Source organism: Panicum virgatum, chromosome 1N (genome assembly GCF_016808335.1).
Source record: "Panicum virgatum strain AP13 chromosome 1N, P.virgatum_v5, whole genome shotgun sequence".
NCBI lineage: Eukaryota > Viridiplantae > Streptophyta > Magnoliopsida > Poales > Poaceae > Panicum > Panicum virgatum.
In genome coordinates, this window is record NC_053145.1 from 50,841,681 (window position 1) to 50,852,702 (window position 11,022).

General features: G+C 47.7%; 1 protein-coding gene across 1 annotated transcript; it reads right to left on the minus strand.

Moving 5' to 3' along the window:
* Nucleotides 1-367: 367 nt before the first annotated feature.
* On the minus strand, nucleotides 368-5,173 carry LOC120656476 (E3 ubiquitin-protein ligase WAV3-like). The gene is made up of 2 exons (XM_039934572.1): nucleotides 4,639-5,173; nucleotides 368-2,761 (listed from the first exon to the last, which is right to left on the minus strand). The coding sequence occupies exons 1-2, from the start codon at nucleotides 4,864-4,866 to the stop codon at nucleotides 884-886; spliced, it is 2,106 nt and encodes a 701-aa protein (XP_039790506.1). The 5' UTR covers nucleotides 4,867-5,173; the 3' UTR covers nucleotides 368-883.
* Nucleotides 5,174-11,022: the final 5,849 nt, after the last annotated feature.

Below are 11,022 nucleotides of genomic sequence, written 5' to 3' on the forward strand. Positions count from 1 at the left end.
ACCTAAAAGAAGCTAGAATAAGAGAAACACAAAAAGGAAAGACAAAAGGCAGAGATAGGGGTAAACAGAAACAATGGTCACGGTTCAACCACGTTGGTTGCTAGTCTCCGAGCATAGCTAATTCCTTGAAGATATTCATAGAAGGAATTTATATCAGGTCTCAGAGATCCTTGATGTCTGCTGTCAACAGACCATAGTCATTTTGTTTCTATCGTCTAGGCACCGGGCAAAGTAGGAAAGGAGTAGAATTCATAAGCAGAATCTGACCAAATTCGAGTCCAACTGCACACAAAGTAACAAGAGGCACGAGCAAGTTGCAAGTACCAACACGCCTCACAGCATGTGCTGCATCATTTTAGCTAAGAAATAATTGGAACAAGAGTGTTGGTAAGCACCAGCTAATAAATTGGACAAATAGTTATGGGACCATGGAATAGCATTACACCACCAAATCAAAATTTCCATAGATTCCATGATATACCACCCCAAGACAGGACCCTCTTATCTACACCACCAAATATGATAGGTAAAAAAGATACAATAGCGCAATGAACTGACCTGACCCTAAACTACCTAGCTCCATCTTACCCCATTGAAGCTATTACACAGTTTCTCCAGCACCTCCTCTACTATACTAGTCTACTTATTCCTTCACACCACAGGAGTATACCCCCCACAATGTATTTACCACCAAAGCCCCTCTCCACCTTCCCCAGTATACCGCCAGAATATATTTACCTCCAAGCCTCACCACCACCATGACTCAAACAAGAGAAACAAAAGACAGGTGATAAGGCACTACGTTATGACCTACAAAGATACAAATGAAATTTCTTCACCGTGATCCGTGCGCTTGCTTCGCAAGATAATGGCAAGTTACCTTCTACCTAGGCTGCGGTTTCGCCAAGAGTATCTTAGGTTGTCGGACCTGCGATGGGCCCTGAGGTGAAGGGCAGTGGTTCTGTGAGTGCTGCAGCATCTGAACCATTGATGGTGTCTGATAAGAGTAAACAAGTGTAGCACTGTCGGTGGAATCACCTCGTGTGGTGGCTCTCTGCCAAGAATGTGAGCTCAATCCAGACAGCAGATAAGCCCGCCCTGAAGCCTCATAACGTTGCCTGTTGGCCATCCTCTCTTGCATCTCCCTCAGCTCTGCATCAAGGGCTGTGCACAGACGGTCCCCACTCCTGCTTGCATAGGATTCTGATAGTATCCTCCGGCAATCATCAAGAATTGTCACAGCATCAGAAAGAGCACCTCTCTCAGCAGCAGCCCTTGCAGCCTCAATAGCATCAGCAGCACAGACACGATTTCTCTCACGATCAACCTCCATGCAAACTGGCTCTGATGTGGGTGATTTAGGCCTCAAGATCTTTACCTCGTCACCTTGAATCTTGAAGACTTCACTTGTTAATGAATCTTTGTAGGCACAAGCAACTTTCAGAAGTGTGATCTGTTCACGACATTGTGGTAAGCTCACCGACAGCAGAAAGTCTCTCTCCTCGTCAGCATAGAGATGACCAACATCAATTGAGCCATTTCGCCCATTTGCAGCCACCTTACTTAGGTAACTACCAGATTTGATGGAGCGAAGGAAAACACCAGGATGCACACACTCCACAGTTAGTTGCATATTCTGAACAACTACGCTGAGAAGCCCACCTATACACTGAGCAAATGCATCCTGAATCACAGCTTCATCCTCAATAAAAGAGAATGTACCACCAGAGGCCTCAGCAATTGAATGCAAAGCATCTGAATCATGGTCTACTCCAAAACCAAATGCATGCACAGGCACTAAGCGAAATGTGTGATTTAGAATGGAAGATGGAACTAGTGACCTATAATCTGCCCGAGTGCCTGTAATATTTGAGGGAATATTGTACGTATCTTGGCCATCTGACAAGAGAATGATACTGCATACTGGATTCTGATAACTCCTGTCCTCAATAACCTTAGCAGCTTTCTTCAGTGCATCAGCAATGTTTGTGCCACCACTAGCACCAAGTGAGTTGACAGCCTGCAAGGCCTGCTGCCTGCCAGAGTGTGACATCCCTCGGAGATGGAACAACCTTCTGGCAGTAGATGAGAAAGCAATAACTGAAAGCCGATCAGATGGCCCAAGGTGCTGTATAACAAACCCCATGGCTCGCTTCAAGAGTGCCAGTTTAGTGCCTGCCATACTTCCACTAACATCAAGCACGGTAACAAGATCCACAGCAGCACGAGATGTAGGATACCTGTTTGAGGTTACATTGACCGATCTGCCTGTGACCTGCTCTGGGTTAGCATATGGAGCCTTTAGATGGATCAGAACCGCAAAGTCATCTTGAGATGATTGTGGAACAGCTGAAAACTCTGGATATGTCTTCACTAATACAGTTCTACTAGATCCAATTTTAGCAGACTCCATCTTCTGCAAAGGTTCATCATCATTGAAGTCTATTGGCTCAGAAGCAAGTAAGACAGGAGGTTCTCGCTGGCGGTTTGGAACTGGGCGGAGAAGAGCCATGTAGGCATCTTGCTGGGGTAATCGAGCTTGGTTTACATTCAACCCACCTCTCCCACGGGGAACTATAGAAGATAATGAACGATTAAAGGGGATCTCTTTCCACTTTGCCCGGCAAACTGGGCATACATGGTTTCCATGTTTCACACTGGAGGAGATGCAGTGGAAGTGAAACATATGAGAACATTCAGCAGTGAATAGGGCTTGTCCATGACCCGGCTTCATGGAGTCAAAACATATAGCGCACATTCTCTGTTGACAAAAGAACAAAAGGTGTGTTAATTTATCTATTTACTTTTTCCAAAGAAGGCAGGATGAATGGACATACAGATCACAAGTAACAATACATATACTTAATTTTAGAGAAATAGGACCTCACAACAAAAAGAGACTACAAAAATTAATATTCATCACTATTCTACAGAGATCCTACCAAAATGGTGTTTATTTAGAGTCTGACAAAACAAAAATCAAATTAACCACCATCATACAACAAACTAAACCCCAAAAGGCACTTTCTATTGCATGTTAATACTAGCACACTGTACAAACTTGTAACCCATATCTGCATAAGAAAACATGCGAACATGCATGAATATTTGGAAATCCTGGCTGGACAAACAGACAAAAGTATTGTCAAAATCCTTGCCACAAAAATTTGACCCAATCATGTTATCCCATGTAAGTTTGCCACAATGTCAACTTTGAAAAGGTTACCAAACTAATCTTTCAAAGGCAACTATCCAGGCCTCCCAATAAACAAATAGTGTAGTTTGTATTTTCCTTACACTGTTGCCTTAACCTTTGACCAGAACAAGCAAATTTAGAACCGTAATGTGCATAAATGTCAACCCTATGGGATAAATACTTGTGAGGTTGCTGGTCAAACAGGGGCACTTCCAAACACAATTATAACCAAATCAGACATAACCCATTAAACAAAAAGGCATGAAGCCATCAATAAAGGCACCGATGCCTCGACCCAACCACACAAAGATCATATCAAGAAAATTTCAGATCATAGAACATTCAAAGAACTCACGAGCCTGTCATGACAACTGGATACAGAGGAGCGTCCTATATGAAAACAGTTGAATGCAAAAAAAATACTTGCAGGGTAGCAGTAATGCTGGAGATTTGTTATTCCTGTTCATGGACAGCAACCCGAGTTGAAAATGTCGTTTGACATTTAAAGATATTACAAAATTTATAGGCGAGTGGTAGAAGGGAGAAGATGATACACGTGAACATAATGGGAAGTTGGCAAGTTGGTCAGCAAAGGAGCCAACTTTCTCTTTCGGGGAGGAGCAAGTTGGGGCAGTAGAAAAGAAGCTTACGTTAAGCTATGCATATCACACACACGACATAGCAATCACCAATCAGCGCCCCAAAGCGCCTTGAAAGGATATCTAGACAAAACAAGCAAACTCACGGCACGCCAAAATCCCTAAGAATCTCTGAGAATGAGATCTGAGAAGAGAAAACGAAACTGAAGAAACTGTACATGGGAAAACAGCACAAAGTTATATGAGAAAATAGAATGCAACGGAATATTCACAACAGAAAGTGACATCATCTTGCAAAGATGCATCTATTTTGGATGTGTTCTCTCGAGTAATTTGCGGTGAAATAAAACACCAGCATCCGCAAGGAAAAAATGGGTTCTTGTCATGAATACATGCTCCCGCAGGAAGAATATGCGATTGTTTAGATCTTCAACTGGGAGACAAAGCGACAAATGACAAATCCGGGCTAGTAGAACCGCAGATTAAGACAAAAACACGAGATTAAAAAATCAGATGCATACAAAAATGCTGGACGCAAGCAGGAGAAACCAAACTAAAACACCCATCCAGTGATCCAAAATTTGCCGACCAGGTGAACACCGCATTTGGAGACAAATGGTTCACGGGCGAAGCCACATTGCTCCAATCTATACCCAGCTCCAACCAAAAACAACCCAGACGGGTGGCAAGCCGGCCTCCGTCCCGGCGACATCCCGCATCTAAGGCTGCAAGGCTTCCCCCTCCCCTCGCGTGCCAGGTTGCCGGCGCACCAAGCGCAAATCTTAACTCGGAATGACGGGAGAGAGACTTGCTCGGACAATGGAGGGGGAGAAAAGGTCTCACCTTGGAGGACTTGCCTCCGGACTTGGACCTCCGCAGCGCGCGGGTGCCGCTGGCCTCCGCCGTGGCCGTCGCCGCCGGCGTGTTCGGCGCCGATGCGTGCGCCGCCGCCGCAGAGTCCAGGGAGACCGCATCCGACGCGCCGCCCTCCCGGTCGCCGGCGACGGCGGGGAGGTGCACGCACAGGCCGGCGCCCATCGCCTTCTTGGCCTTCCTCCACACCCCCTCCATTGCTCGCTCCACGGCACTCTCGCGGCCGCAGATTCAACTCGATCCGCTCCCGCTAGAGGAAGATTGCGAGGGAGATCGGTCGAGGGGAAAGGCCATTTTGAAGGGCAAGGGGAGCCGCCATTGGAGTCTTGGAGAGCGGTGGCGGCGGTGGGTTGGGCCGGGGTTGCGGCGGGGTGCGGGCTTTTTGGTTTGACCTCTGCTGCGAGAGAGACAGGGAGGAGGCAGAGTAATAAGTGGCGAGGACAGAGGAGGCGGCGGCGAGCTGGGTTTTGACTACGAGCCAAAAAAGAAAAATGGAAAATGGAATGGGGTTTGGGTGCCCAGGCTCGTTTGGTTTTACGCGGGGAAGGAAGGGGTTAGTTTGGTCGCCGGTTGGCGGCGGCCTACTTCTTCTGGTCGTAAACTCATCAATGCAACGAATTGGAAATTGTCAGTTGAGTTGTGTTTAGATGGAGGGAAAAGGGATGCGAAAAGTCACACCATACATTGTAGTATACTGTATCATTTTTCGTTTGTTTGTGGTAAATATTGTCCTACCATGACCTAACTAGGATCAAAAAATTCGTCTCGCAACGTACATCAAAACTATGCAATTAGTTTTTTTATTTACCTACATTTAGTACTCCATGCATAGATCATTTGCTATATTTAATGTTTCGATGTGATGGAAAGTTTGGATTTTAGGGGGTTTTTGGGTATCTAAGACCGTCCACAGCGGCCGGAGTATCCGGTGGAGCAAAATGCTCCTTCTCCTCCTCGTTCCCCGTGCCTCCACTGTCTGCAGTGCCAAACAGTATATCTACAATGTCAAACAGTACATATACAGTACAAATGCTCCTCCATTTGCTCCATCCAATGTGGATAGCCTAAACACACCCTTGGTCCATTCATGATTCTCAAGCCCAGCCTCGTTAGTTTTCAATTTTTTTTTGTGTTGCAATGTGATTTTGACCAAGGATGGTGTTTTCTTTGCACGTTATGCAATGTTGACTTATGTTTAGCCTCTAGATTAGTCCGTGGGTTGTGGAATTATCAATGGTTGTATTTTTCTTCTCATCTTCTTTTCCAAATTCCAATACTCTATATACTAAGCAAGTAATTAACACTTTCTTGCTTAAAACCCTGGTTTGACCTAGGCTAGCTCTACAATGAACCAATACAAACTCAAAAAAAAAACAAATGCTAGGCAAGAGATAGTGTACGTTTCAACGTGCTATCAATTCCCTGGAATAGTACTACGTAGTTTTGAAGACTATGGCCTTGTGTCAATGTTGTCGCGGTTGTTCCTATGATCTTGTCAGCGTTGATCAGGTATAGCTTCAAAGCCGCAGCCGCGCTTTATTCGGCTGGCACCTCCAACCAGCCAGAAACAGTGTTTTTCCTCTCACACCAGATCAGCTCAGCCACCTATCAGTCAGCCAGCCAGCAGTACTTTTTCCTCCCAATAAACCAGCCACCAGCTCAGCCACCAGCCAGCCGTACGAGACGCTTGTGTCATTATTTGGTCCGAGTGCCCTACTTTTCGGGTCACGTTTTATCCCAACTAGTATTCCACAGGCGTGCTGCTCCTGCACCCAACTGCCAGGCCACTAGGCCAGCCGTGTACCCAGCACATACTCGTATGTTGGCGGTGCATCACGGTCCATGGACTGTTTCCACATTGATGTACATCCACTGTGCAATGTGCTAGCTGCTAGTAGTAAGTAGGCAGCTGTACCAAGCAAAAACTCGATCGGTCCATGGGTTTTGTCAGCTGCGTTGCGTGGATTCACAGGAACCGTAGTACCTGATGCCATGAACGTCGTGTCTCCCGTGAGGCAAGTAGGCAGATAATCAGTCACGTCTGCGTTGGACACGAAAGAAAGAAACACGGAGCCAACTATTGGAGCACTGCCCGTAACGTTGGAGCGCAAAAAATTGGGCCGGATTTTAGGTGAGAATGATCTCCGGCGAGCTACTGGACCGTACTGATACTACGGAGTACCAGCGAAGAGGCAAAGCCATTGGCGGCCTCGTGCACTTGAATTTCGTAAATGGTATGATTTTTCCAAGTGCATGCCGGCGAACCAGCGATCTGTGCGTTCCAACCACGTGTCCGTGTGCGCGCCCTGCGACCGATTATCAGGTTTGATTAGTTCTTTTTATTAAGGAAACCAGTCTTTAACATTCACAATTGAATGTCTACGACGGTACGACCATTAAGAAATACATCTAGCCACTAAATTAGAAGTTTACATGAGTACTTAGACTTCAAACCTCCAACCAAGAAACACAAAAAATAAGAAACAGAAGAATAAGAAAGAAAGAATAAAGGACTAAGTTTTAAACTTCTTCTACATCCTTACTTTAAATTTGTTTTGGTCCTCATGTAGTAACAAAAATCTTACATTAACTGTCTACTTAGAAACTTTTGATGTAAGGATTGTCGATGGTTCGGTGTCGTCCGGTCACCCTGTGATCTAGAAACCGCACTGAGTCGATCTCTACTATGCAAACAAATCCAACACCGCCATTGCTTCAAGCTGACTAAGATATCGCCATCAAGGACCCCAAGACGACACCTCAAGAGGAGAGCAGCATCAAGATGTTGTTGTCGTCCGAACCAGTGCGCCAGTTCTTTGATTTTCACTTGGATCTGTCCTTGAACGTTGAGGTTCTCACGGTAACGCCTTCAATAAGGAAAAAGATGCCCATGGCACCATCATCACTGGCAGTTTAGGACCAAGCTAAGCTTTCGCTCGATAACCTGCACACAAGAAGCAATGCAGTGCACGATGACCGGCGACCCCCTCGCAGCTCTACCAGCATGCCCATATGGCGCCCAGCAGATCCTAAGCGTCAGTGCTACTGCTGCACTCAGATGCAAGCACCCCACGACGGCAGCCACCGACGGGGTAAAGCTATCCTCCACCTGGAGCTCAGCCAAGTAAAAGGGCCGTTCCGCTCGCGGCTTCGCCGTCGAGAGCAGTCGTAGCCACGGGCCGCCGCCGCCGCTGCCATCACATGTGCAGGCCGCCGCTGTAGCCGTGGTGGCGAGGCCTGAAAGGCCCTTGTTTGGTTTTGGTAATTGAGTGACAACTTAGGTGGACTAATAAGTATTTATGTTGAGATACACAGGTGATTAGTCCACACAAAGACACTAGTATGAGCAACATGTGCCATGGAGGAGAAATGGCTAAGGGTTGATGCTATGCTCATGTAGTGTTATGGAGGAACTCATTGCATATGAGACATGACATGGAATTATGTGACCAAAGTGGAGAAGATCATGACAAGGCTTGGCTTGATGGACCGGTTGCAATGGAGAAGGACAAGTCAAGGCTTTGAAGCGAGGGACCACGAGGCGGTGAAGCTTGGGCAAGATTTTGCGCCGATGGACCAAGGCAACGGTGAACAGCGAGCAAGGTTAAGATCGATGGACCAAAGAGGTCATGTGATGATATGGAGTGGATCATATCATTCAAGGAAGATCAAGCCAAGTGTTGACTTATGATGATGATCAAAAGGCTTGATGGAGTTTGGTGCTTGTGTGGCATCAACATTTGGGAAGATGAAATAGAATGCGCAAGGCAAAGGTATGACTTGTAGGGCATTTCATTTCACCGGTCAAAGGTTGTGTAGAGAAGTGCATGACCGGATTTAGGATAGATGGCCGTACTATCAAGAGGGGCAAACTTGTTTGCATATCGGTCATCTAGTGCCACTTGAGCGATCTAACATTGCGATGTTGCTAGGATCGAGTGGCGTGGAGAGGTCAAGTGAAAATCCTTTGAAAATGATTGTGAAATGCTAACACACATGCACATGGTGTTGTTCACGTGGTAGTGTTGGCACATTTACAAAGGAGAAGCTGTTGGGGTTGATGTTGATCAACCTATGGGAAAAAGAAGTGACGGGCGGACGGTCCGGCCCGGTTGGGCGGACAGTCCGCAAGTATAATTCTTTTTTGTCCAGAGAGGTTGCAGCTCTGTTTGTGCTTGAAGGCCGTACTGCGGACGGTCTGCCCCTGGGGTGCGGACAGTCCGCAGGTGTTTTAAAGAATTCGTCCAGAGAGATTGTTTCTCTGGCTTGGGCTGAAAGGTTGGACTGCTAACGGTCCGGCCCAGGGGCAAGGACGGTCCGCAGGTCACTTAACAAATTGACCAAAGACGTCTTGGGTCTCTGGTGGGATTTAAGAGTGAAGGGCGGACGGTCCTCCCATGGGGTGCGGTCAGTCCGCAGGTCTTTTGAGAGTGCGGTCAGTCCGCGGGTCTTTTGAGAAAATGTCCAGAGACGTTTTCGCTTCTGGTGGGTTGCACGATGTGAAGGGCGGACGGTCCGCCCAAGGGGTGCGGACGGTCCACCCCTCTACTTTCAGTTTGTCCAGAGGCGCTGCCTCTCGGAGTGTTTCAGAGTGTCTGAACGGCGAACGGTCCGCCCATAGGGCGCGGACAGTCCGCGAAGGGCTCTAACGGTCGACTCTGACACATAATCATTACAGATCTAGCCGTTGGGTTTGAATGGCGGACAGTCCGGTTTTTGTGAGGCGGACAGTCCGCGAGTGCTCTGTTTCAACGGGGATCTGAGGTAACGGCTAGTTTGGGGCCTCCCTCTATAAATAGAAGGTGTGGCCGGCCATTTGAGGTTGCTGAGCACCTTGGGGACTTGGTGTCCATGTGTGAGAGTGCTTGAAAGCCCTCTACTCACTCTAACTTGATAGTAATCATCCGATCGAGTGAGAGAGCGATTCTAGTGCGATTGCTTTGAGAGATTGCATCAAGTGGCACTAGGTGATCGTGTTGCAAGCCGGTGTACTTGTTACTCTTGGAGATTGCCACCTACTAGACGGCTTGGTGGCAAGAGGCTCCGTTGAAGCCCGCTAGAAGATTGTGCGATGCTCCGGAGAAGAGATTGTGAGGGGTATTGTGCTCAACCCGCGGGAGCCGCGAAGAGCAACTCTAGTTGAGCGAGACGTGAAGAGCAACAAGTGGTCTGGCCGAATCATGTGCTAGAGTTCAGTGTGAGCACTCCATGTGGGAGAGTGTGACTTGAGAGTCACTACTAACAAGAGGATCGGCGGCAACCTTGGAGCTTGTCTCAACGGGGATTAGCTTGGTGGCAACCAAGTGAATCTCGGGATAAAAATCACCGTGTCAATTTTGTCTACTCTTCTCGGTGGTTTGCATTCTCTAAATCACAAGCCTTGTATTTACATTCATATATATCTTGTGCTTGTGTAGTTGCTCTCTAGTGATTAGTTAGCTTGTGTAGCTTGCTAATCATCTTCTTGCTTGTGTAGCTAGAAGTAGAGATCCTAGTGTAACTAGTTAGCTTGTGTAGCTTAATTAGTTGCTCTTGCTTAGATTGTGTAGCATAGCAAGTTGAGCTCTTGGGTTTGGATTGTGTATCCTTATCCTTGAGCATTTAGTAAGCTTAGGTTTGGCTTTGTGCTTTTGCTCATTAGAATTGTGTAGGAGCTCCTCCGGTTTGTGAAGTACTAGTGCTTAGACTTGTGTGGCTTGGCATTAGAATTATTAGGAGAGCTCTTGCTAGCTTGGCACTCCATTTGCTTTGTGTAGGATATTTTTGGAGGTGCCTTAGAGTAATAGTTAGAGGGGTGAAGTCTTGGCTAAGAGAATAGTTTCAATTCCGCATAAGTTTCGGTTAGCCGGCGCAATTAGTTTAGAAAGGACTATTCACCCCCCTCTAGTCCGCCATCTCGACCCTACAAGGCCGACGAATGCTCGACAGCGACGCGCAAAGAGAGGACCCTGCCCACCGCCTTCGGACCTCTACGGCCCCAACGCGTCGCGCCGCCAATCGCGGAGCCCGCCACGAGGGGCCGCACCAGGCCACCAGCCACCGGACCCTCGCCACGGGTAGTCATGCCGTGAGCCACCACTAGCCGCAGTCGCCGTCTCGGTGCAGTTGCGGCAGCAGACTTGGGCGGGCCCTGGGTCGCATAGCATCGAGCCATGGCATGGCGGCGTCCTCAGAGGCAGATCCAGGAGGGGGTGGTCCAGGAAGCCCGAGATCCGTCCCTATAGATGGCAGATCGAAGCGTCGTCGCGCACCATGAACATCTGCATCTCTTGGGCGGAGCTCGGTGAGACTTTAAGGATGGGAGGCCGAGCAAAAGGGAGTTGGAGTGGGGAAGGCAGAGAGGCCCCGCCGCCG